The sequence below is a fragment of the Pinus tabuliformis genome, chromosome 1_2, assembly GCF_031772625.1.
Source record: "Pinus tabuliformis cultivar Carrire ecotype Pingquan chromosome 1_2, CPIR1, whole genome shotgun sequence".
Classification (NCBI taxonomy): Eukaryota; Viridiplantae; Streptophyta; class Pinopsida; order Pinales; family Pinaceae; genus Pinus; species Pinus tabuliformis.
The window spans coordinates 435,906,969-435,934,606 of NC_142298.1; the positions used below are offsets into that span (position 1 = coordinate 435,906,969).

At 34.7% G+C, this 27,638-nt stretch overlaps 1 protein-coding gene and 1 pseudogene across 1 annotated transcript; one reads left to right on the forward strand and one right to left on the reverse strand.

Annotated features, from left to right (window-relative positions):
- The first annotated feature begins 953 nt into the window (after positions 1–953).
- LOC149206219 (chlorophyll a-b binding protein CP29.3, chloroplastic pseudogene) lies at positions 954–18,077 on the forward strand (annotated as a pseudogene).
- A 2,641-nt stretch (positions 18,078–20,718) lies between these two features.
- Positions 20,719–22,586, reverse strand: LOC149206220 (bidirectional sugar transporter SWEET5-like). The gene is made up of 7 exons (XM_089397627.1): positions 22,544–22,586; positions 22,406–22,442; positions 22,071–22,290; positions 21,392–21,553; positions 21,179–21,298; positions 20,899–21,078; positions 20,719–20,796 (listed from the first exon to the last, which is right to left on the reverse strand). The coding sequence occupies exons 1-7, from the start codon at positions 22,584–22,586 to the stop codon at positions 20,719–20,721; spliced, it is 840 nt and encodes a 279-aa protein (XP_089253753.1).
- Between the last annotated feature and the right edge of the window lie 5,052 nt (positions 22,587–27,638).

The window sequence follows — 27,638 nt, forward strand, 5'->3', positions numbered from 1 at the left end:
ATGGCCCTTGTGGGTCAGTACCAATAGCCATGTCTCTTTCTAACTAATCAGGGGTTGACACTGGTTCTTGTGGAGCAGTGTCAACAATACCGCTTTCTTCAATTCAATCATCGGTCAACACTGGTTCTCATGGAGCAATGTTGACAAAAACTTCCTCAATTTTCTCACCAGTTGACACTGGTTCTTGTGTAGCAGTGTTGACAAAAATTTCTTCATTTTCCTCACCAGTAGACATTGGTTCTTGTGTAATAGTGTTGACAATAATTTCTTCAATTTTCTCACTACTTAACATTAGTTCTTATGTAAAAATATCGACAATAATTTCTTCCTCCACTTGTCCAACAATTGACACTAGTTCTTGTATAACAGTGTCAAGCGTATCTTCCTCTTCCATTGGCTCAATAATTGACACTAGATCTTCTGTAGCACTATCAACAGTGGTGGTTTCTCCTCTAATTGCTCCTGCAAACTTTGATATCGAAGGATTGATTCTTTCTCTTACTATGCAGGTAGGAGAGCAGAATTTCCTAACCCCTTTTGGCAAGGAAGTAGGGAGTGGGAAATGAGGAATAACCTCTTCAATTTCCATTATTCCAAAACCTTCCACCTCAGTTTCTCCATTTCCATCTCTATCCACCATATTAGCTAGTTGTTCTATCATTTCTTCTTCCGTTCCTTCCTTTGCTTCTTCCGTCACTTGTTCCCCCATTTCCTCCAACTTTTCAGAAGTTGACACTGGTTCTTGTGGACCAGCGTCAACTGTGGCTCCTTCCTTTGCCAACAATTCATCCTCAACCCTTGCTAGCATCATAGTCACAAGCTCTTATTCTACTAGTTCAAAAAATTGTGGCCAAGTTATAGGGGTCTGTAACAGGGAATGCACCACTAGAAACCTAACAAGTCCATGTTTTGTGATGACTGTCCCATTAATTGAAGATTTTTCCAAAGGAAAAATGGAATGTCTCGAGAATGCAACCGATGTAACTGAAGACATGATAGAAGCTTAAAATGAGATTTAAATAGTGTAGAAAGTCGACCTTCACAGGTAATTTATTGCATGATGAAGTATGCAACCTTGGCCCATGGATGCGACACTGATTTTGTGTCATATCCTCTCCCCTTCTAAACTACGGTTTCTCCTACCTACTGAAACAATTGCAGAAATTTTGGCAAGGCTATTTTCTGGGTAGACTATTTTTTCCCTCCTTTCTAAATTTTGCTAATAGCCGATATAATCTCTTTTGTTACACGAATGTCTAATCCGTTGACTTTGGAATAATTCCCTTCCAAATTCAATGAAAACTCGATTGTTATGCCTTCATCAATCCCCTGCAACCTCTCAAACTAGATGTGCCATCTAGCATCCTGGATATTTTTCCAACATCCGTGTGATGCCGAACCTACACTATATCTTTCAGCTCATGTCTAACAAATTTACCACCCATTTTTCTAGTTTCTCTATAGTAGCACTTAGAGGTAGAAACAAACCGTTGAGGGGGTTGTTAGCTGGTAAAGTTTGTAGTGATAGGGATTGTGATAACAATGAATGTAGTAATAGGGGAACTAGACAAGAATTATGGGAACACCGATGGTAAATTCATGATAATTATAGTAATTAATCTCATGCGTTGGAAAATACCACAAAATAATTCCATTGTACTTTATTCAAGTTCCAATGTGCATGGATAAGCATGCAGAGTATGGTGGGGGCTACAGATTGAGACAGATTATGGCAGCAATAATCGTGGGGTATATGAGTTGACACGAGGTTTAATAACAATGATGTCATGGCATCATTGATACTAAATATGATACATTTTCTATTAAATGTGATACCTCCCCCCAACTAAGGTATGAACATCCTCGGTTAAGGTTGGTCATGTGATAAGTGAAATACCAATTTAATCCAAGAAGTTGGTCAAGGATGTACCTAACGACTTACCTTAGCGGAGTATCAACATCGGTGGAGTAACAACATCGGTGGAGTAACAACATCGATAGAGTAACAACATCAGTGGAGTGACAAAAATGGCAGAGTAACAACACCAACAGAGTAACACCACTGACGGAGTAACAACACTAGTGGAGTAATAACATCGCTCGAGTAACAACACCAGTGAAGTAACAACATCGATGAAGTATCAGCATGAATGGAGTAACAACCCCTGCAAGAAAAGGAGTATTCATAGAGTAGAAAAAACATTATATATATATATATATATATATATATATTACTTAATATATATTTTGTTATTATGTCTTTTTTTTTAAGTAAGAGGTGCAGAGGAAGAGTTCTTTGCACAAACAATTTCAAAACTAGAGTTATCAAAGAAAATCTTAATAAATTAGTCCCTAAAAGCTAGACAGTGATATAAGCTAAGGCGATGTCTGTTTACAAACAAAGGAATGTGTGCCTCATCGATTGCTACAAGTTTAACAGTCCCATTATCAAACACTACATCAACTTTAGATGATCCCATCCATCTAGAGAAGAGATTTCGCTTAAATTCCTTGAATCGAGAGGCATAGAGTAATGCCCAATCACCTTTTTGAAACACCTTCTCCTTGATGAATTTGACATGCCACTTGGTCCACTGCTACTATATTGCAGTAGTGTTCTGTACAACCATCAAATGAATCTCATCTAACTCATTAAGTTGTTCTAGTCAGTTTTTCTGGGCTACAGTAAGATCCAAACCTACTTCAAGAGCTGTCTTGAGCATTTTAATTTCAAATTCTACTGGAAACATAGGGGATTATCCATACACAAGCTCATATGGTGAAAATATTGTTGTATTCCGCCATGTGGTTCCATACACCCAAAGTTCTTTAGGAAGCTTTTCAGCCTTGTTTCGGTGATGGTTAGCTATAGTCTTTGTGAGAATGTTTTCTAGTACCTTCTTTGTTCTCTCGACTTGACCATTTTCCTGGGGATGATATGGAGAAGTCACCCTACATTCTATTCCATACATTTTCATGAGTGCCACTATTAGATGTGATGTAAATTGTGCCGCTCATATAAAAATATCCCTCCAGGAGGTCCATACGATGTGAATATTTCGTCAAATAAAAAGTTTGATACAACCTATTCAGTGGCCTTCACAACAAATTTTTCTTCTACCCATTTTGTCACATAGTTTATGCAAACAAGAATATGAACTTTCTAATGTGAAGGAGGATTAAACAGCCCAATGAAATCGATAACCTATTTCTCAAAGGGCTCAAGAACTAATTGAGGTTGTAGCGACATCTCATCTAACCAACCAGGCTGAATAATCCGTTGACAACTATTTCACCCTCGAACATATTTCCTAGCATCATGAAAAATAGAGGGCCAATATTATCTCATCTACAACACCTTATGACCTACCCACTTGTCCACAAAATGACCTCCGCAAGGACCATCGTCGGAAGCCTTCAAAATGTCATAGATGTTGTCCTCGCCTACACACTGTCAGATGTGCTGCTTGGGTCCTATATAGAAGAGTTATCCCTTTATCCATGAGTAATGGGCACAATGATGGATGATTTTTAGTTGTTCCCTATATGGAAAATGATGAGGTACTTTTCCTGTATAAGATAGTTAGCAATATATGCATACCATAGGGTGTGAGTAGAAATTGTAACAAAAATGTTCATCTGGAAAACTATCCTCTATAGGTGTATCTTCATCATTATTATTAAGCCTAGACAAGAAATCTACCACCACATTTTATATTCCTAGTTTATCTACAATGATAATATCAAATTCTTGTAACAACAATAACTGTCTTGTAACTCGTCCAGGAGTTACGAGTTTGTTCATCAGATACCTGATGGTTGAATGATCAATGTGCACCAAGGTGGGATACCATATAATATAATGCAAAAATTGATTAATATATAAATAATAGCCAAAACTCTTTTTTAGTTACCTTGTAATTAAGTTCAATAGGATTTAAGTTTGTGGTGACATAGTAAATCATATATGGTTTATTTTCCTATTTTTGTCCCAAGATCACCCCTACTATTGTGTGAGAAGAATATGTAGAGATATGAAATGGGAGTTTTAAGTTAGGACCACATAATATCGGAGCTTTACAAACTAGTTCTTTGATTTCTGAGATAGCTGCTTCACATGCATATGTCAACACAATTTCTGCATCTTCAGACAATAGTTCAACAAGTGGAAATGATATTTTAGAAAAAAGTTCTATAAAACGTCTATAATAGCCATCACAAACAATAAAGCTACGTACCACAGTCGGTGTCTTTGTTGTAGGGAAATTTAAGATCACCTCAACATTAGTAGGATCAACCTGTATTCCAGTAGCTGAAAGTAAATTCCCCAAAAACTATCCCTTCTTCCATCATAATGTGATATTTTACTCTACTAAGAGAGACATGAGTCTATTTATTATTGAAAAGTGTGCAACAGGAAATGCTAAAAATAGAAATTGCTAAAAATAGCATTGCTATATATAGACAAGCTATAAATAGTAGTTCAGCCATTGGAGATCTTAGCTACAATGGGTGAAAGTTCTAAAAATAGCATTTCACGATCCCTTCTTATTTTAGTCAGTCCCTGGACTAAACATAGGAAGTAAAATTCAAAATTGATATCAACAGTAGTTTGGGAATTAATTAATTAATTCATCTCGAGTTAATTAGTTAAAGAAAATCAAACTTGAAGTCTATGTGAGCACATGCAATGATTGAGGAATTTAACCTTTAGTTAAAGAGATAAGTATGAGTTGTAATCAGTTGACTTAGTTTAACTTAGTCAAGTCCAGTTAGATTAATTTAACAGTTTGTTAAATTAATGAGAGTTCAGTTAGTTAATGCTTGCATGCATGTAACCACTGTAATTCAGATAACTGAGTATTCACTCATGGATAACTCATGCATGTCAGTTCAACAGAGACCGAGTTGAGCTCAGATGGAGGAATAATGTACTATAAGTTGCTAGGATATTCCTTGGTGAATATTCCTTGCATGCAGAAGGAATATTATTCGTTAAGGATTGAATAGTTGGACCTGAGGTTACAGTGAGTGTGATAAGGTCAATTCACACGTGATATCATTGGACCCCAATAAAAAATACACAAGGAAATAGGAGGCTTGGAGGACTTGAGGAAGATATATTTTATGTCTATTGAGTCTCTGAGTGGTATTGTTTGATTACAGAGAGACTAGGACCCGGTATGAAAGCGTTCCCCAAGGGCAAGTAAAAGTAGTTTTATTGTGATCCTGAAGAGCTTTTTGGATCTGGTTATATCCACTAAATCAATACAAAAAGGAGAACTTCTTTATGGCCAATGTGTCGAGGACTTAGTCATTAAAGGGTAAGGTAAAGTGGTATTTCTGAGTTTCTTTATTTAGTTCCCTGTAATCAACCCAAATCCTCCACTTTCCATTCTTCCTGGGAACAATGACTAGTGGGGATACCCATTGGTTGTTCGAAATTGGATTAATAAATCGAACATGCACTAGCTTTTGTAATTCTTCCTTGACAATGTTTCTCAAAGCAGGGTTCATCCTCCTTTGTGGCTATTGAATTGGTCGACATTCATCTCTTATGTATATATGATGGGTACATAGATCATCAGGGATTCCATTCATATTTGCATATTTCCAAGAAAAGGCTCCCTTTTGATCTCTAAGTACCTTCATCAATTGTTCAGCCTGAGATGGTGAAATATTAGGATTAATATTCAACGTTTTTCCTAGTTCGATTTCTATAGGAATACTCTTATGGGGTGGAGTGACAAGAACATTTTCAACTTTGGTTTCTGGTTCAATGGTTTCCTGGGTGGTGCAACTCACAACAGATTCTAATAATTGCCAGGTTGAATCAGAAATGGAGTTGGGACTACTGACAAATGTGCTAATGGCATCATATTCTATGTTATCACAAAAAATTGATCATCTAGCGATAATTTACTAGATGGATCAAAGTGCACCATGTAGGGCAAATTTTACCATTGTAAAAGTGCTTTCGCTATGAGAAATTACTTAATAAACCACATTTCTTAAGTCATTTATAATTAAACCCATGCAGAATAATTAAATAAATCACTATTTATTTAATTATCTTCTAGGATAATTAATTAAACTATTATTTAATTAATATTCTTTGTCACATTTGACCCAGTTATGAGAAATAAATAGATAAATCATTAATTATATTATTTTTCTCTTGGAATAATTAATTAATTATTATTCCCTGTCAAGTTTGACTAAATCCCTTAGGAATAATTAAATAAATCATTATTTGTTTATTATTTCTTAACCATATTTCTTGAGATGATAAATAAATCATTTATTTATTTATTTTTTCTAAATAAAAGTTTAAATACTTTTTCCCTCCTAACCAAATATAATAAAATATTCCAAGTGGTCATTTCTAGAATGGGGTCAATAATATTTTATTATTGCTCATTATTCGAGGATAACCTAATATTTTGTTATAAATAGGATGGTTTTCTATTCATTATTCACTTTTTATTATTTTCATTGTTGTTGTTAAACACACACATGGCAAAGACAAAATAGGAAAGATAAACATGAGATTACATTTCTTATTCACAATGATACATATTTATAAGACATAGGAGTGACCCTTGGTTACATATTCCAAGTGGTCCCTTAGACTCCATTTGGTTGTTCAGCTTCCACACCAACCCTTAGAGGATTAGGTGTCCAACATTCCCCCCCTTAATATGAAGGGTTATGTATGAGTCCAAGAAGAGAGTTGTAATACAAAACGTGCAAAAATGCATGGTAGCACTGGGCTAAATGTGCTCTCTAAAATGTTGGTATAAAGGGCAGTGGTTTAAGGATGACCACCAACACTAGAACGCTTAGTGCAGTTCCCAGAACTCTTCTGATTCTGACATGAAGCTTAGGTCTTATGCTAGAGGAAGTGCTCCTCATGTTTTGTAGAGGGAAACCTTCAACCATGAAAGGGAGGTCTCACCCCGCATAAAAGGGATAACCTCAACTTGAAAAGCGAGGCCTCAACCTGTGATGGTTTAAATATTACCACCAACTTTGGAATGCTTAATGAAATTCCTGGAACTCTTCCAAAACTATCAAGGAGATGAAGTCTTCTGCTAGAGGAAGTGTCCCCAATTCTTTGAAGAGGCATCACCAACTGAAGGCATGCTCAGGGGCATCTTTGTCTCTAGTTACAACTCTGAATATGGTATGGTAGGTTGTGGCTCAGGCTGGTTTGATGTGGCTTTGAAGCTAGTAGATGACCATCACTTCCCCCTTGTTAGATACAAGGTGAGGATATGAAGAGATATCAACAGCAAGACTTTTCAATATTCGAGAACAAATCTTATTGTATGAGCGAAATATCTTCTTGACTGTTGAAGCCCATTGCCAAGAAGAGATCCATCCGAGATGAATCTTTGTACTTGTAGGAGGTTTGTTTTTGAAGCATCTGTTTAAAGAATGACTGGTTTTTATGACAATGCTTACATGGGTGAAGATCAAAACAATGATCTTTCATATGGCCAACTCGGTCACAGTGTTGGAATTTAACAATCTATTGTTGTTGTTGTGGAAGAGGGGCAGACTCTGGAACAGCTGAAGGTGAACTGTCATGAAGGAATCTAGCACTCTGAAAGTGGATGGGCTTTGAGTAATCTGGAATATGAAAGGAAACCTCCTTATCATATCCCAGACCTATTTTAGGCTTGTTTTGGACAAGCTCTTCCCAAGGTTTGATGATGGGCTTGGGAAGTGAAAACTGAACTTCTACATCTGCATGTACAATTGCTGCTTCATTGGGTACTAAATCTAAATGAACTTCAATAGTATTGACTTGTTGTTGATGGGTGGTTGTCTCAATGTTCTAAACAAAAACAGGTTCAGAATGATGTCTATTTTGATGTAGCTCTTCTTGCTGTAGCTATGATTCAAGCTGCAAAAAATCAATTTTGTCTTGTACATTTTGCAAGCAAGTTTGAATGTTAAAAAGAGTTTCCTTACTGACTTTTACCATCCCTTCAACAATGGAAAAGATTAGACTATTCAATATCTGTAATGCATCTTAAATTTGCTCCATTTAATGACAATGTTGCGCAGATATCTCACACAATGCCAAATAGCTGCAACATTAAAGAATATAAACAACTCCCAATGCTTATGAACATTGAACTTTGTCGTTCCCAAAAATATTTCAACATATTCACTTTCAAATAAGAAATGATGGCTATCAAAACTTCAACAACTATAGCACCATGTCATGGACAGGACTTCAATGCTCATATATATAAATGCTTTGACTACGGTATGAACCAATATTCTCTGAACTTACTACTTTCTTCAAAGAAAACAATCTACTCTCAATACTCATATATCACACAGAAGTTATGGAGAGCTAACAATGCATATGCCAGAATGCAATATATAAAGAGTTAACGATACATCTAGTATTCCAATAAGAATGACGAACACAACAATGACCCACTTGTAGGAGCTACGCACCAATGAAAGGATTATTCCACATGCTCATGCAATTATGAACACACAGAGATGAATCGACGAGCTCGTTGCTTTAACATAGAGCTTCGACATATTTAATATACACTAGCGTTCAATAAAAATCGACGAATGCATACCTCAACTAATGATATTCAACACATTGTGTATATATAAAGCACAGTCTCAACCCAAACCCATAACGATTAATACACCAACACATATATCATTTAACATTGAATCGACCAGTGCAAAAATTGGACATCATTGTTACTACGTGCATCACATAGCACTCAATCATGTGCCACATATGTTGTCCATACGCAGGTCTTCAAAAATTCAACGCACAGCGAACACTATCTGTCTTATTCCACTCGTCGACTTATCGAGTTGTTGCACATATATATAACGTAGAGGTTCAAAATTGAGAATGCACAAACACTTTATAATTTGGCTTTGCTTGTGGGTAAACTAGGAAACCAATTAAAAATTCAATTCATATACCATGAATAACTCAATGTTTCACCACACACTGAAAATAAACCAATGCACTGAGGCTCAACGTTGCAGGAATTACAGTGGAGACGACGACCAGGACATTCCAAATACTTTGTATTCAAAATTTGACTGGGTGAAATTCCTGATTTTTTTTTAATTGGATTCCTAGTTTACCCACAAGCAACACTGAATTACCATTCAACAATCAAACACAAACTCATTGAAAAGAAGCTAAATTTTCCAACTCCAGTGGCAAAATCTAGCTCCGTATCGACTCACATAAATTAAACCAACAAAATCTAGTTGATAGCTAGCATCATTACTTAGATATTTTTGCATGAAATCAATCTTTCACTCTCTGATAGATGTAGAGTTGAGTGGAAGTACTTTTTAGTATGGGTTTACAACCATATCACAATATTGTGGAGTTCAAAGCCCTAAAATTCCAGTCAAGGAAAAACTTCTAAACTATATGAGTATGCTTTCTTGAAATTTGGTTTACTCCATGTAATTTTGGGCATCTTGATTCCTCTAGTAGCGAGCCTTTTTTTTTTGGCAGCAAATAGCTCTAGAAGCAACCAAGCAAGTGGTCGATATGGTTAGCTATACCCTTCTTCTCATGGGCGAACTGACAAAAGTGCTCTCACTATTAACTATGAGGTTCCAAAATCTAATTCAGTATGTGCTTTTCCTTGGAAGTGATATGCATAAGAAGGCCAATGGAAATGGCACAAGGAGAGATTGCACATATTTTTGGAGTGTCATAGAGACAAAATATGAGATGCAATATTACATGTTGAATGGGATGTGAGGTAATTTTCATGGTGTAATAGACCACAACAAGCGTTTCTGGTTAACTCATAAATAGAGGGATAAATGAACAGGTTGTCATAAGTGATAGAGGAATAGACAAACAAGACACATAAATGCCTCAGCTTCAAGAAAGTTGAACAGGCCAAAATACATAACCTGTTAGGGAATCTTGAGACAGACAAGTCTAGGTGTATGTAATGCTCACTGGAATAAGAGATATGTTAGAAAGATAGAATTGAATGGTAGGGAGACCAGAAAAACCTACAGAGCATAGACATATGAGCATGATGTTATTGTTATTGAAATATTGAAATACAGAGAATGGCCACACAAACTAGTGGTTCAAACTAGAGAAGGGCCAGAATTCATGGGCTCCAATACCATGTTAAACGCACACATGGCAGAGACAAAATAGGAAAGATAAACATGAGATTGCATTTCTTATTTACAATGATACATATTTATAATACATAGGAATGACCCTTGGTTTCATATTCCAAGTGGTCCCTTAGACTCCTTTTGGCTGTTCAGCTTCCACACCAACCCTTAGAGGATTAGGTGTCCAACAGTTGCACTCATTATTATCACTCTGATTATTATCACTATCGCACACCATTTCTCTTTCTATTTAAGTTTGCATTGAGCTCAAACATTTTATTTGTTTGGTTTACACATTATAGAGGAGAGAGACTCTACAAAAGATGAAGACATCTGAGGATAGCCAAGAACCCATCCCATAGAGAGGGATTGGTAACATTGATTTGTTCCCTTCATATGTGTTGTTTAATAAAATATATTCTTTATATATCTGGTTTCCATTGGATTATAGGAGTTACCCATATTTATTATGATTCCATTTTGTTGTTTAACTAAGATTGTTGCATAGATCAGGGCTTTGGCAAGTTTTGTTTCTATAATTTGTTGCAGATCTCCAATGTTTAGCAGCCGTTTATATTGTTGAAACTATTTGTCATCCACAGTCTTAGGTGATTCCTTTTTGTACACCTTTGAGAAGAAAACAATACAACAAAATTGGCGACTCCACTGGGTTTTTTTTATTTCTGACCCAGAAACCTGGGTGACCTTTAGTTTTCATTTTACTGTTTCTTTTTTTTTATTCTCTTAATTCTTTTTACTATCATTCTAACCCTAGGTCTATCAAATTTCTAACTTTCGTAAGTTTTCTGGTCTTGCCGCAGGTCATAGGAACTAGCCACGACAGAGACGGATTTTTTTTCGAGACTTGCCAACCGTGAATCAGGGAGAAGAAATCGTAATTTTGTACCCCAAAAGTGTGATTTGGAGGTCCAGATCACACCTTGTGGACCAACAAGTTTGATCTCCCAGGAATCAAGTCAGTACTTGTGATTTTTAGGGTTTCTGGGATTTTTTAAGACTTGTTTTTATGTTTTTCTGCAAATTGTCTATTGGGTTGGTAGACCACTGTCTCACCCCACTTAGGCCTTGATCTACTCTGATTTTCTCGTCAAAGTGTAATTTATCCCCTTAGGGATTCTACTACGCTTCCACCTTTATAGGATGAGTTTAGCTGAGTAAGAAGTCTGAGTTTCTGTAGTGCTTTCAACCATACCTTCCAGATATGTGCCTTCCTATTTCAAATCTTCAAAGATAGGTTGTTTCCATCCAAAGTTTCATCTTAAACCTTGTTTGGTCATTTGCCTTAGGGTCCCATTGGTTGCCTTAGGTTTCACACCCATCTCCCTATCTTCTTGCAATGATATTCCTCTCTTTTTTTTTCTGTTGCTACACCACTTTCTAGTAGCATAGTGTCATTTAATCCTTGTCACACGGACACATAGATATCTTGACCTCTTTAGTGTGTTTTCAGTTGATTTTGCCACCAATCAGCATAGTGTATGGAAACACAGTTTGGGTGGGGTTTAGTTAATTGATTTGTTGTTCATTTTCTATATTCAATTTTAGTTTATTTTCAACAATATTTTTTATTTTTTCAAACATGATCTGGGCTTAATTAAGAAATACACTTTCATAGACAAGTACAACTTAAGCGAAGGGCGCTTGGTTTACACCGCCAAGCTAAGACTTAACATAATTAATTTATCTCCCCACATAGAGACAAAAACATCTTTTTGATCTCCCTCCACTATTTCCACGTCATTTGTGTCTTACCACCATTGCACCACCAAGGTGTTTGTCGATGATACTCCTAGGCCTTCATCCCTAGTTTTCACTTGGGCATATTACTCCTCCCCACAGGGTTCGAGTTCATAGTTCCCCGAATCCCCATACCTGTTACACAATATTTTGTCATGCCTCTCACACTTCTCTATGACATACCCTAAAGTGCCCGAAACATGACCATTATGAATTACACTCATGCATGTATGCAACTCAGATCCCTCCTTTAAATTTGCTTGGAAAATGTCTTGATCTTTCCTTGAATAAATAGCTCTTGAAACCTTGAAATGAGGGTCATTGCTCTTATGAAGCTTAGAACCGCAATGGTCTCTTGTTTCATAGTGTTTGACCCACGATGGCATCTCTTTGTTTCCTTTCATAACCAAGATGATCCCAAAAAGGTAATTTTCCCAAAGAGGATGAGAAGCTTCGTGACCTAGAATCTTTGCGAGCAGCGAGCTGGAGGTGGTTTCGCATAGACGAGGTCGAATCCTCGTAACTTGACTTCTTTCTCTTATCCCTATGAACTACCTCCTTGATATGTGGGCCTAATCCTATATTTGGAGAAGCCCTAACTCCCTCTCCCTGCCTACAAATTCCTCCTCTCCCATCCCCAAATGGTTGGACTATGTCCATTTGCACCTCTATGCTGAGCTTGTGCTTAGAGGTTATTCATTAGACTTGGAGGAGTGTTTGGAGAGTTTCTTGGCTTGGACTTGGATTACCACTCAGGGAGAGCCTTTCAACATCAGTGCTATGGTTGTACTCTTCGCTTTATTCTTTAAATAATATACAATTGTTGGTTCATCTTCCCAAAATATATATGTTCATGTATGTATTAGCTTAGCATTCCTTGATTAGCTAAGTAGGTTATTATTGGATTTTCTATTGGTTTTGGCATGCTTTGTTGTCTCTTCATCACTTGTGTAGGTACATAAGCACTCAGAGAAGAAGGAACAAGTCCTTGACACGAGCGGTTTGAGGCTTTCAACAAAGGAAATTAGATTAGCATCAGAACAAGGTAGGTCATCTCTTTCATTCTACTTTTCAATTATAACCTAGGAAGATTTCTAGTTGTATGGTTTACAAGATTTTATTTTATTTTTTTTCCATTTTTCTTAAATATGTTTTTTTACTATTTATTTGTTTATAATTTTTAAGTTTTTTTAAGTTTTTTAATTTAATTTAATTTTTTACATTTTTATGATTTTATTTATTTATTTTTGTTTTGTGTTTTTTTTTTTTTTTAATTTTTAATTTTATTTTATGTTTTCATTATTTTTTTGAAATTTTAATGTTTTTTAGGGTCATGATAAAATATTTTATGCCATTATTTCGAAATGTTGAAATATTACCCTTGAAGGAAAAAGTGTTATTCAAACATCAAGACTTTTCGTTTTGAGGGTGTTTTTTGGACAATTTTCGCACAAAAGAATGGTTTTCACTGCCATTTTTAAAACATGTTCAAAATTAGCCTAGAAAAAAAGGGGTGTTATTCCAGCATCAACACTTTTCATTTTTTGCACTATTTTTGATGTTTTTTAGGGGTTTTTTGGCAAGAGTTCCCATTTTGAGTTTATAGTTCCCATTTCAAAGTTGACATTGTTCCTTTCAAAATGAAATTTAAAAAATGGAAAATTATAGATATATATATATATATATATATATATAGAGAGAGAGAGAGAGAGAGAGAGAGAGAGAGAGAGAGTCATTGTAACCATCATCTATAGAGGGATGCAATCTTTGGAGGTGTAATTCTTTTATGTTTTGCACTATAAAAAGGGTTTGCACCTCTCAGTTCTTGCTAAACTGGTGGTTAAGATAGATCTATACTGGTATACTTTGAAATTCAACTCATTTTCCTATGTTTTACTTTTTAAACCATCTACAAATTCATTACATAAGTACCTTTAATTATCCTTTTGAGTTAACATATTGTCATTTTTTAAGTGCAGATGTCATCAAAGACAATCATTAGCTTACACCCACCCCTTACATACTTAAATGCACAATTGAAAATAGGCTTATGAGGTAGCCAACTATGATGAAAACCCTTTTTTGAATCTCTCAATGAAAACTACCTCAAATCTTATTATTTCTAGGCCAAATGAGAATGTCCCTTTATACACTATGTATTTACTTTGTTTTATTTTATTTATTTCTTCTTTTTATATGTTAGTGTGCTTTCCTTTCTTTAGTGTAGAGTTCATTTCCATTTGTCATTATTAATGCGTGATTTGTAGATGTTAGGATCTACATCAATATATGGAGCTTTGCAGATGGCGCCAACCATATTACTTTAGCATGTTATTGTTACTTCATAGGCAATTCTCTCACCCACAGATGAGCTGGTGAGTTCTTGGAGGTGAAACATTATTCATGCAACCAACAATATTATTGAGTATAGTGCATTCATCAAACTTTTGTCTAAAGCTTTAGCTCTTGCCATCCATAAGTTATTTGTCGAGTTATATTTCTAGATAGTAGTTTCCATGAGTTCTCCATTTAGTCATTCTATGTCATAGTGTTTATGTTAGTGGGATATTAAAGAATATTATTAATCTCACTGGATATTGACAAGTCTCATAACATCTTTTTATTGAAACTTATCTCAATACATATTTCTTATAAGAATAGCATCTAGTTTTAATTGATGTCATTATTTTCACTAAATATTTCCTTTTTATACCTGTTGGAGTTAATGCTTACATCCTATATTCAAGATGTTGGTTTGAGATGGTTGAGAAATTCTCTCGACCTCTCCTTTTAAGTTAGGAATAAGTTAGATCTGTGAAACTCTATATATTAGAGTAATCTCTGAATGTAATGTGTGTGTATTGAACACATACACCTTTGTGTGCAATATACGAGTGTTTTCAGCCATTTTTTCAGCATGGTATTAGAGCTCAAGATTGGAGCTAAGTTTCCCTAAAGGTAGCTGAGGTTTTTGAGTGAAAATTTGTCATTGAACATGTTGCAATATTGAGATATGATGAAAGCCACAGACACAAGAATCCATTGCGTTGAAGGAAAAGTATGTAGGGCCCTTTCTGTAGCATAGCTGGATCAATTATGAAGAATGTGGGTGAAGTGAAAAAGAGTGAATGGATTTGCTGCTTCAAAGGAGCCGTGGAGCATCACCATGAACATATCAATGAAAATCAACAAAGTCAAAATATACCATTTAAGCCTATGTAATCATTTGTACAGACTGGTGGATAAGCCGATAACCGCATCTAGATTGGAGTTGCGACGTGTAGAGTAGCATGGAGCAGTGGTAGCTTGCTTTTACAGTCCTTGAGTCAAGCTTGGAGCGTATAATAGTGAGATCATTGCAACGTCTAGAGTAGCGTGGAGTAGTGGTAGCTTGTTTTTAGTCCTTGAGTCAAGCTTGGAGCGTATAATAGTGAGATCAGAGAGAGTCGTTGCGCTAGGGTGAAATGACTACGAGAAAGGTTCATAGCTCATCTCAATTAAACTCTCTAAATCCATGGAATTAAAATTCTAAAAATGAGGGCATGATTATTGCGACAAGGAGAGACAGAAGGGCTAGTTATATGACGAATTTGTTATTAGAAGAGGTGCTCACTACTTGGCAAAGTTGTGTTCTATTCACAAGCGATGGAGTGTGAGGTGATCGAAGAATCAAAGTTTATTTGACCAGAGAAGCGAAGTTTATTTGATATCAAGCCTATGCACTAGCCTGCTTTGAGTCAAGCCATTGAATAGTTGAAGTGTGTTGCGGTCCGATGCGGTGCAGTGAGCCCAATGTTATCTAGCCTGTGTTCAAGGTTCATTTATTTAAAGCAGTGGACTTTTTTCAAAGTGGGCACCTCTGTATCAAACAGTTCGACATCAGTGCATGTGAGATAGGTTCAACTCTTGACCTTAGCATGGATCAAACACATGATATTTTTTGTGGTCTAGTTGTTGACGGTGTGATAAGTGGGTGATTTCTATGATATAGGTAGAATTGCTGATGGTTGTTAATTATATGTAGAAATGTTATTCCAAAGCAATAAATATGTTGATTATCGTTCTGGGAGAGATCTATAGTCAAAATGCCTACCTGCATATAAGAGACCCTCCTGCATATGAGGAAGTGTGTTAGCATTTGTGCTATGTGTGGAAAATTGGGAATACATCATGGAATGGCAGAAGTCATTCCAATGATTTCTTAAAAGGATAGAATTTGAAAATATAGCCACAGATGAATATCTATTGAATTTTGATGATGAATTTAATGAAGAATTTGAACCTCTTAAACTTTTTTAGAACAACTCACTGAAAAGGCTCAACATGGATGCTTGTCCAAATAGTACAGTAGTTGTGGATTTTAGGAAGAATACCTCATTCGTTGAAGACATGGGAGTGGTCTTATAATGAGGTTATGGGACGGCTTGCGACGCTTTTCAGTAATTGATTTCGAGAGGCTGTTGATTTGGGAGTTCAAGAGTCGAACTTGAGAGTCCAACTTGTCATCTATACCTTTACGAGGGTTATGAGGCAACTTGATGGAGTCTATACTGATAAGTTGTAAACGAGTGAAAAAATGATTGTATATTTTGTTGTTTGTGGATGATTTCAATAAATGTAGGTAATATAAGTATTAAGAGGGGATGTTGGAGTTAATGTTTACATCCTATATGTAAGATGTTGGTTTGAGATGGTTGAGAGATTTTCTCAACCTCTTCTTCTAAGTTAGGAATAAGTTAGATCTGAGAAACCCTATATATTAGAGTAATCTTTGAATGTAACATGTGTGTGTGTGTTAGGCATACACCTTTGTGTGCAATATATGAGTGCTTTCAACCATTTCTTTTAACAATACCCATATATTGTCCCCTTGATATATACAATATATTGACTCTATTTTTCACAATTCTAAAATTCCCTTTATAAGTAAATATGGAAAGATATTGGTTAATATAGTTGTGCTCGTCTAACATCTACTAATTAGTTTGGTATTGTATATTATATGGCTAGTTTTAAAAGAACATCTTCTAAAGAAATAACTTTGAATTTATTGAATATAAACACATCCCATAAGAATAATAGATTAATTCACTCAACTAATTATATAGATGATCAAATTTATTTTATTTTAATAATTAAAATTTAATTTTCCCAAACGGCATCCAAAGCCTCATATCCACTTGGTAATAAGCATTCCATAGTAGGTAAATCAATCTTCATCCAACTAATAAACATATTTGCCCATACCTAAATTCAACTTAATTAAAAAAAAATTAACAAACAATTAAATTTTCATTTAAATATTTTTAATCAAAAATTTTAATTTATTATAATGAATTACTTTAATATAATTAGTTTTAGAAAATGATTAATTATATTTTCTAATTTTCTAATAATAACATATTATAATCTATTAAACATGGTATGAAAATGTGTTAAACATAACCATGTGATGCTTTTATATATATAAACAATATTGAAGAGGTAAAGATGAGGTATTACAGGTCGGCTCGATTCGAACCCTAGGCTCCCCTCAAGATCATCGCCTCTGCTACTGCTGCTTCATCCCTCGCCTCCGCGTCCTCCTCCTTCTCTGCGGGCGACCAGCAATTGAATGCCGAGATGTCTCGCGCATCTACGCTCGCTTCAGTTTCGGCGGCCTGAAGAAGAAAGCCAAGACAACGGCTGCTCCAGGGTCCAAGCCCAAGCCGAAGCCCATCGCACCGACGGGGAGGTCCTTGTGGCTGCCCGGCGCCAAGGCCCCCGAATGGCTGGACGGGTCTCTGGTGGGTGACTACGGGTTCGATCCTCTGGGCCTCGGCAAACACGCTGAGTATTTACAGTATGACGTTGATTCTCTGGACCAGAACCTCGACCAAAACCTCCCCGGAGACCTCATGGGAATTTTCATCGGAGACCCCGAAATCAAACCCTCCATCGTACCCTACAGTGAAGTCTTCGGATTGCAGAGGTTCAGAGAATGTGAGGTCATCCATGGTCGCTGAGCCATGCTCGGGGTTCTAGACGCCCTCGCAGTTGAGGGCTTCACCGTCATATACTGGCAAGACGCCGGAAAGGAGGAAAACCGAGATCTGAGAACATTTTTAGCGCCTATGCCGCTCTTCAAGACGCCGGAAAGGAGGAAAACCGAGATCTGAGAACATTTTTAGCGCCTATGCCGCTCTTCAGACCACCGATCTGAGCATCAATGGAGCACGCAAGATACCGAAAGATGTGCAGGAGCGATACCTGGGAGGCCTTCTGGAATTCCCAGGCAGGTATTTGACAAAGGGCAAAGCCAGGTAGGCTAACCCATATATCCCGAAGCCAGAACTAGTGAGGGCACTAATATGCGAAGATTCATCAGATAGCTCAGATCTGGCGAAGCAAGAACCAGATAGAGCACTGAACATATTGGCAACAGAACGAGCCCTTTCTTAGAGAGACCCACACTCTACTTAGGCAGACTTGATACAAATTCCGTTAAAACGCTAGAAGGCTTGCATATTTGCTGATCTGGAAGGGGAGGAGGATCCAAGACTCACGATATGAAATCGAGACTCACCACACTATATCAGTATGGAGGCAAAATCTGATCTACTTAGACATAGCTTTCAGGATAACCACACACTACAGGATTATGGCATTGTCATAAACTATACCATCATAATCAACCTATCCTTGCGGAGTGGATGCTCTGGAACCAACTCAAAGAGCTAAGGCTCTTTTAAAGATGTAGTCAAAAGAAATGAAAAAGCACAAATCAAACCAGCAGACATCTACATCATGGAACAAAAATCTAAGACTTAGTGCTCTCACCATCTCAATGCCTGACGTAAATTATAGGACTTTATTACAAAGCAGTTATATACAGATTTAATGGTTTTTGGCCTAAATATGATGTTTTGCACCAATCGATATATGTTGCATGCTCATCAAATTGTGAAATAAACTTATTCCCTAAGGGGTTTTTATAGTAAGATTCACTATAGTACAAGAAAAAGAACATATTCTCATTGAAGGACCATGGTTTTGGGGCAATGCACGACTCTTCATGACCCCTTAGATTTCGAGAATTAGGTGCCAACACAATGGTGGCATCATAATGTTTTAATAGCCATAAAGAACTCCCTAGAAAAGTTTCTAAAGGTTAATGGGGATAGACTTACAATGGGAATATTTACTTTTGCAAGGATATGTGTTGAAGTAGATCTCAAGGGACTACAAGACAACATTACAATGAATTTCAATAATACAGAGTGAACTCAACCTTTAAATTACAAAAATACAGCGTTCAAATGTAGTGGATGCTTACAAACAGGTCACCTCCATATTGCTTGTCCACGAGCAAAAAAAAAACCCAAATAGAACAAGAAGCAACAGAAAAATCCAAAAGAATGGCAATATACAGACCCCTTGAATGAAGAAGTAGAACAAGCAAAAACAACATAAAATAAAGCAAAAATGGATGTTCAAAAAGAATGGCAATATACAGACCCCTTGAATGAAGAAGTAGAACAAGCAAAAACAACATAAAATAAAGCAAAAATGGATGTTCAAAAGGTCTTGAACAGCACACAAAAGGAGGAGAAAGACCCCACCCATCCCTACAACTTGTGGCCGAACAACCCTTTGCAGCCATAAGAGTCCCAACTAACAGGAATGGAAGTAAGCAGCTAAATCATGGATCGGAAGGATGTGAATCCATTGTAACATCCACTCCCAACAGTGGAGGTTGGCTGAAAGTGGAAGAAAGGGAAAAAAGAATATGTTGGTTATATTATTTTCTTAATTTTTTTGGTTTCTGTGAAAACAGATCATCTGCATATGCTTTGAATAAAATTAAGATTTTTCCAAGGGGAAAAAAATAAACAATATTGAAAACAACACCAAGTATTTACATGAGCATAAAAAATATTGTAGGAAAATGCTTTAAACATAAATTATTGTATGCTTTTTATATATAAATAATGTTGAATATCTTCGCATAAAAAAAAATATGACAAAATAGGTAAGGCCATAAATATTATTGAATAGAGTTGTTTTTAGGACTTTCCGGCCGAAGAAATTGAGGTTAAATCTTGATTTGTTGCAGTTAAAATGGTTTTTTAACTGCATATTTGGATTCAGCTCCCTCGAAAACCCCTGGGACGCTTTCATTGTGCAGAAACTAGCTATCAAACTTGCGATTCCAATAAATTCCTGCCGGATTTCCACCGAAAAAACCCGCCTGAAAGGCTTTCAAAAAGTCGCGTTATAGACTATTTCGTTAAAATTGAAGTAAAATCTCAATTTGTATTATTTAAACTTATTTTTTTGAATATATATAAATTCAACACTCTAAAAACAACTAAACATTTCAATGGTAAAAAGATAAAAACAACATATTAAATACCAAAGCATCCAAAAAAGTAAATCCAGAAAATAACGACGCGGATAGAGCTACATACGTGCATCATTAACGCAAACCTGCATATATTCATCTCGAATTGCTAAGTATATTCAAAATTTGTGGCTATGTACTAATAGATAAGGTGAAATATAAATTAAATTTGCATTAAATATTAGCACATCTACTCGAGAGATATAAACTCGTAATAAGACCTCCAGAAATAGCTAACTGGGCGTTAAATGCAACTTAAAAGCCTAGCCGTCTCAGAGGCATAATTTATAATCCATTTAAAAATAAACAGTCCGAGTCTTATTCATCTGATTTTCATAAGAAACTACACATTCTAGCCATTTTCTTTTCAATTTCCAGAACCAAGAATAGATATCCAATAACCAACAACCCAAAAATCAGATGTGAATAGCAGCGTTCCCTGCACCAACTTGGCAAAGAAAGAGAATAGGGTGACGAGCATAATCAAGCACTCTCTGTCATAAAATCAAGCACAGTGTCAGTCATAACCACGATGCACACGTGGCGCATGCAATGTAATGAACAGCTACATCTCAAGGAATTCCACTCCTATCGACATTATCAAAATGTCTGCCGCCCGATAGAATTTGCATCGGCTGTGAATTACTGTCGCCACCCTTATCTTGCCGATCACCAGTTTCTTTCTCTTCGTCTTCATCCCACTTAGTACTCCCGTAATATACGCCATACAGTATCAATTGGGATGCGCCTAGCAGCGCTCCCAGTCCATTGGGTAGCTGCATCGATCCACATTTCTCATTAACAATACCCCCACACACACATATATACCAATTATTGAAAGAAACAAATACAGCTAACAATATTATTGTTCCTCACCACCAGATTAATGTCAAAATGTATGCACCCATAGACTGTCCAGATGACTCCATTGGCAGTGCAACCCAAGGAAAGGTAGAAGGGCATGTACTTCACACTTTTAGTTTGGATAACCCTTTTCTGAAATGAGTAGCACACAAAGTTAATGCCATCATTGTCCGCCATAATAACCTTGAAAAGCATATTCAAAAGAAAAAGGGGAAGGGAAGTTACCATGATGGACAAGGGTGCTGCATACATGAAGACATTGAATACAATGCAAATTGTTCCAATAACTAAGGTCCGTCTCTTATGAGTATGCTCTGAAGTTAATGTCAAACCTGCCACCGCTGCGAAGAATATGCTTATTACTACTAGCAACCCCACAACTCTCATCTGTGCAAACAAGACGAACAAGGTGGAAGTTAGACCTCAGATATCTGCACAAGAGAAGCCATTGATATCACCTGTCCAAATTTCTAGTTCTTTCAATTAGTATATGTCATCTATTATAAACAAATTAGTATAAAAGTATATAAATCTGTTATTTATTCAACTAGATTTATCTTAATTTCAGATATATTAAAAGTAAAGGTGGCATGATGACATTCATATCAACTTCAAATCTATTGATCAATAGGTTATCATCTTAGAAAAAACAACATAAATCATATCAGTTTCCCGAAAATGTTAACATAAATTCACGTGAACTTAGGATCTATTATCATATCGATATCTACTTAGGGATTTATAGCAGATCTAAGCCATTAATGTTTTCTGCAGTTTATAATCAACGGAACAGATCGAACCTATATCTTAAAACCACCATACCAAGATCTTTTAGATGCACTATATCTTAGGTCAAAAACCTTATAGGTGGTAGTACAATTGTAAGATGGTACACGAAACTTACCTTCTCCTTTTTGTTCTTACAAAATACCAGGAAGACAATAGTGTACACTGTTTCAAAGATCACGCCCGCTCCGTTAACTGTAACTACAAGAATGCTGTTGGGATGAACAAAAGGCATGCCGTATAACACCCACAACGCGCAGTTGAGCAGAGTCATGGGGTAAGGAAATCCAGAAAACCCTCGAGTCGATTTCCATTTCCACACCTTGAAAAATGTAGGCCTGCATCATCACCAACCAGATACCCAATTTATATTTTACTTAAATCTTAACCCTGATATCAACAGCTTCAACAGTAATATCAACAAACGTAAAACAAAATACTCTGAAATCTTACAGAGGCGAAAGGAACATAAAGACCGATATAATGTTCCCTGCAGAGAAATAATTATTTAAAGTTTGTCAGAGATCAGTTCAGTTAAACTCAAAAGCGGACGAAGAAAATAACATATTCTACTGTTGAGCGAAAACGTACCTATGATTCCAACGACCAACCGAATCGTATCAGCGATCGCCATTCTTTCGTCGAAGGAAAATCGCAGGAGAAGGGGCAATTCGAATCCTGATTGTTGCAGTCAATGTTAGAGGAGGAAGGAAAGTTGACTCCGCTATTTTTGGCGACAGAAAGTACATGTAGACAACGAAACAGTGGGTGTATATAAAGGTTTAAATCTCGCATATGCCCTCAAAATAAGCACCACTACAACTCCGCCAACCTATGTCCGTTTGGCCAAAGACCACCAAGATTACGGTTGGCATCTTCTAATTCCACACCTGCCTTATCTGTTTCTTCGTAATTACTGCCTAATTCCACTACGAGGGGAGGCAATACCACCACGAGGGGAGGCAATACCACTCATCCAGCATAACAATCCGCCGTAATGCTGCCTTTAACCCACCTCGGAAACGCGCTTATGACGAAGATTTTCTAAATTTAAGTTTTCTTGAAACACGCTTATAATTGCCATGAAACTACGCTGCCAAAAGCCAAGCAGGATCAAATGGCTTGACCCATATCAAGATTTACTTGAAATTGCATTTTCCAAAAACCAAAAAAAACAAAAGATTTGCGTCTGAGAAATTAATTATGACCATAACTGCGATCATCATTTTGAAGACTTGCCCATGATAATTCCACACCTGCCTGATCTGTTTCTTCCTAATTACCGCCTATTTCCACCATGATGGGAGGCAATACCACTCACCCAGCATAACAATCCGGCTTACTGCTGCCTTTAGTCCATCTCCGAAACTCGCTTATAACGAAGATTTTCTAAATTTAAGTTTTCTTGAAACACGCTTATAACAGAGATTTTCCAAGAAACTACGTTCCCAAAAGCCAAGCAGGATCAAAAAGTTTGACCCATATCAAGATTTACTTGAAACTATATTTTCCATAAACCAAAATAAAAAACAAAAGATTTGCGTCTGACATATTAATTATGACCATAATAACTCCGTTTATGATTGTGAAGACATTGCCCATGATATTGGACCATTTCGAAGAGGCCAAAAGTTGCTTGAAAACTCCATGATATTCGGGCAAAAACCAATTGTTTTACATGGAACTCGAACCACCTTGGGAACACGGTATGGACCTTTACGATGCAACTTGACACATACCATATACCGCCGTATATTAAATTGTTGATATCTGAGTTTCGGTAAAAAAAAAAATTAATTTCTCTGCCATTACCATTGAGCAATGAGGATGTATATGTGATTTTTTGTCCTTTATTTTGTTTTTTAAATAATTTGAAAAGGTTAACTTTATCGAACTTAAAATAGTAAAACTATAATATTATATGTATTTTAAGTTCATTTTTTAAATTAATTTTTGTTATAAATAAAATATGGAATTTATTCTAAATTATCATGATGGGGATGATTAATATTTATTGAAATTAAATTTTTTAATTTAATATTAAAAAAAATTGTTGGTTTGTTTTGTGTTTTTATTTCAAAAATTTTAAAAACAATATTGTATGATCACCATACTTTAGATGAGTAAAAATAACAGTAAGTTTAGTGTTGTAAGAAATATTTTGAAATTGTTATTTAATAAGTGTATATACAATCAATTTAAGGAAAAGTGAACTTTATCTTTAACTCTCATAACATTCATAGTCATGACAATTTTTTTGCAACCATGGCTTTTTAACAATGCTCCAAAGCAAGTTGAAAAATTGTTTTTATATTATTAATATTGATTATTTTCTTTTTTTGTTGGTAGTATTTTTGGTTCACCATGTTCATGTATCTTAACTCTTTTTGGTTACGAGTCTCTATGTGTTTTAATTTTCTTTCATATTCCAATACTCTATCACACTTTAATTTCTCTAAAAAGTTAGATATATAATTTTAATATATTGTTATTATGATGGTAAACACCATCTTTATTCTTTTTTAACCAATAAAATAGTAGAATAATTTCATCTTTCAACCAATGACTTAACCTAGATCTAACATCTTTATACTACTTTTGCATGCCCTCCCATCCCCACTCGTTTAACATGGTTTATTTACCAATAATATCATAGATTAACCTTATCCTTTATATAGAAAATTAACCTCATTCTTTAATTTCCTATGAATTTCCTATCATTGGACTGAGAGGGCCAACTTTATCAGGGAGATGTGTAAGTTGATATGTGTCTTCCCTTATAAAATAAAATTAAAATATTTTACAAATAAAAATAACAATGTTTTCTATAATAATAATCCATAAATCAATATACATGAATATACATGTTTGGTTAGTTTTAATTAAAAGAAGCATAATCATCAATAATCTCACTCTTCGTGTGTTTAATATGAAAGGTAACATGATAAAAATATTTCATTTTCATTCTCAACCAAAAATAAAATATATTGATGTCCATATAAAGTAACATGATTTTATATTAGCTTTATGGAAAGAATATAATTAAAAGAAAAATAAATACTCGAAAAATGTATAATCTTATAAATGTTAAAAATATTTCAATATAAGACTTAGATAAGCTATTTGAATATCTATGTTAATTAATTTATTTCAATATTAGCTTCATATATGTATTTATAAATACTAGAAAACACAATTATTTTAAAATTGATTATTATAAAACTAGCACAATCACATTTATTAATGTGGTTGATATGAAGCACATGTACAAGTACATTTATAAATGTGGTTGTTATATGCTATAGGTGTATATCAACAATATTAATAATTATTAGGTGTATAGTGTAAAAATGACTATTAAAGATTGGTTATTTGTAATTATTAATAAGTATAGCGAACACACATATATATTTAATGGTATTATGATATATAGTAACATAATGTAATTATAGTATCTGATTATTATTAATGAGCCTAGATTAATCTCAACTCTCTACTCTGGATCTAACAATTAGAAGTTAAATATTACATGTCTAGCATAGAGGGATCAACTGTTTATATAGGAGTTAATTTTACGTATGAGCTTCAAATATAAAGAAACTCAATTAAAATACAATATTACAATATTATATGTTATTCAATATTTGTTACCAACCCCACCCAGTAAAATGTTGCAAGGGTTGGAGGAAATACTAATAAAAATGGGAGTTGTCTTTAGTGAGACTTTTTGAACTTTCTGGTGCCCGAATCCAGTGGAAAAATTTAAGGTGAAATCTTGATTTGTGTTATGTAAACTGGTTTTTTTTTACTATATATATGGATTCAACACCCTCAAAAACCCCTAGGGCACTTAGATTGTGTAGCGGTTACCCTTCAAACTTGTGATTTCAATAAATTTTTGCAAGATTTTAGAGAAATTAGACCAGAAAACCCCACCTGAAAAACTCCCAAAAAATCACACTAAAGACAACTTGATTAAAATGTAATATTATTACATTTTACCTAATATTTACAGTCATATTCCAGCCTAAATATTACTTTTTACTCAATAAGAAATGGACTTATTGAGGGGAAATATTGGGTAATACGTAATATTATAGTATTACCATTGATTCTTAAAACCAAGGGTCAATACCATGGGTCATTTTTATCTTTTTTATTAATTTTTTTTTTTTTGGTTTATTTTTTTTTTGTTATCTTTATTTTATTTTATCTATTTAATCTATTTACATTACATTATTTTATGTTACACATTTCTAGCATACTATAGGCATTAAATCTCATGTCAATGAAGGAATTACATATATCTGTTATGCTAAAAAGTTTTTTTTTTTAAATATTTATGGTCGACATTGATTTTTAAAGTAATTTTATTAATTGTTTTTAAAGCAACTCTACACACAACATCTCTCACATATACATATATCAGTTGAACAATACATATATATTTTTTATTTTTTTTAATGTAACATTAAGTGGCAACATTTCCTTTATTTACTCCTCTGTAGAGGCACAACAATACTTATTTATCTCTCATCATTAACAAACACACACAGACACACATATATGTATATAAGGCTGAAGATCTTGTAATGTAATGTTTGACATTTTGAATAAGCCAAATTACATTAAAATAAAATAGAAAGATTATATAATGTAATTAAATTAAATAAAAAGAATATATAATGTAAAATAATCACTTTAATTGTTTTAAAATAAAAATGAAAATAAAAGCAAAATAAAAATAACCCTATCAAAATAAAATAATAAAAAAAATCCATAGAATTGACCCATGGTATTGAGAACCCATGAGATTGACCCATGACATTCATATGGAATATAGCTTATTTAAATGTGGAAGTTAAACCAACCTAGATCCATCGTAACTCGGATCCACCAAGCCTCAAAGGCCAAGACATATCAAATCTTTTGATATGCAAACCTCTTTTAGAGTGAAAAGATATTTGATCCCTCTCCCCACTTGGTAGATCCTGAGTTAAGATTGATATAGGATAGTAATAATATACAATAATGCTAATAATAATATTAGATTATAGTAATATAATAATATAATAATATTATATTATTATAATACTATTATAATATATCAATAATATTAAATATATATGATATATGGAAGTGAAATGTAATATAATGATATATTATATTTATTATAATATTAATTATCTTGGTTATTATTATTAATATTAATATTAATTGTGGCTGAGCATCTAAATTTTTTTTTTTGGACCTAGAGTAACCCAAGAACCCACTTGACATGTAACTATTTGTAAATCTCATCCTCCTCTCCCTAAACCGGGTCGCAAATCTTGGATCTCTAAGTTTACACAAATTTCACATTACTTTGATTAGCAATTGAGTTGCCTCGCGCGACCAAACATGTTAATATTAATATTAATATATTAATATATAAACCACTAGGATTAATATTATAAACCTAGGGGATCAATAAACTCAAGAAATTAATATTATAAACCCAACGTATTATTATTATTATTATTATTATTAATAAATTGAAAAATAATATAATTATTACTATAATTATTATAATATTAATTTCATGGGTTTATAATATTAATAATAATATATTAATATTTGAACTCAGGGGCCTAGTATTATAAAACTTTGGGATCAATATTATAAACCTAAGAGATCAATAATCTCA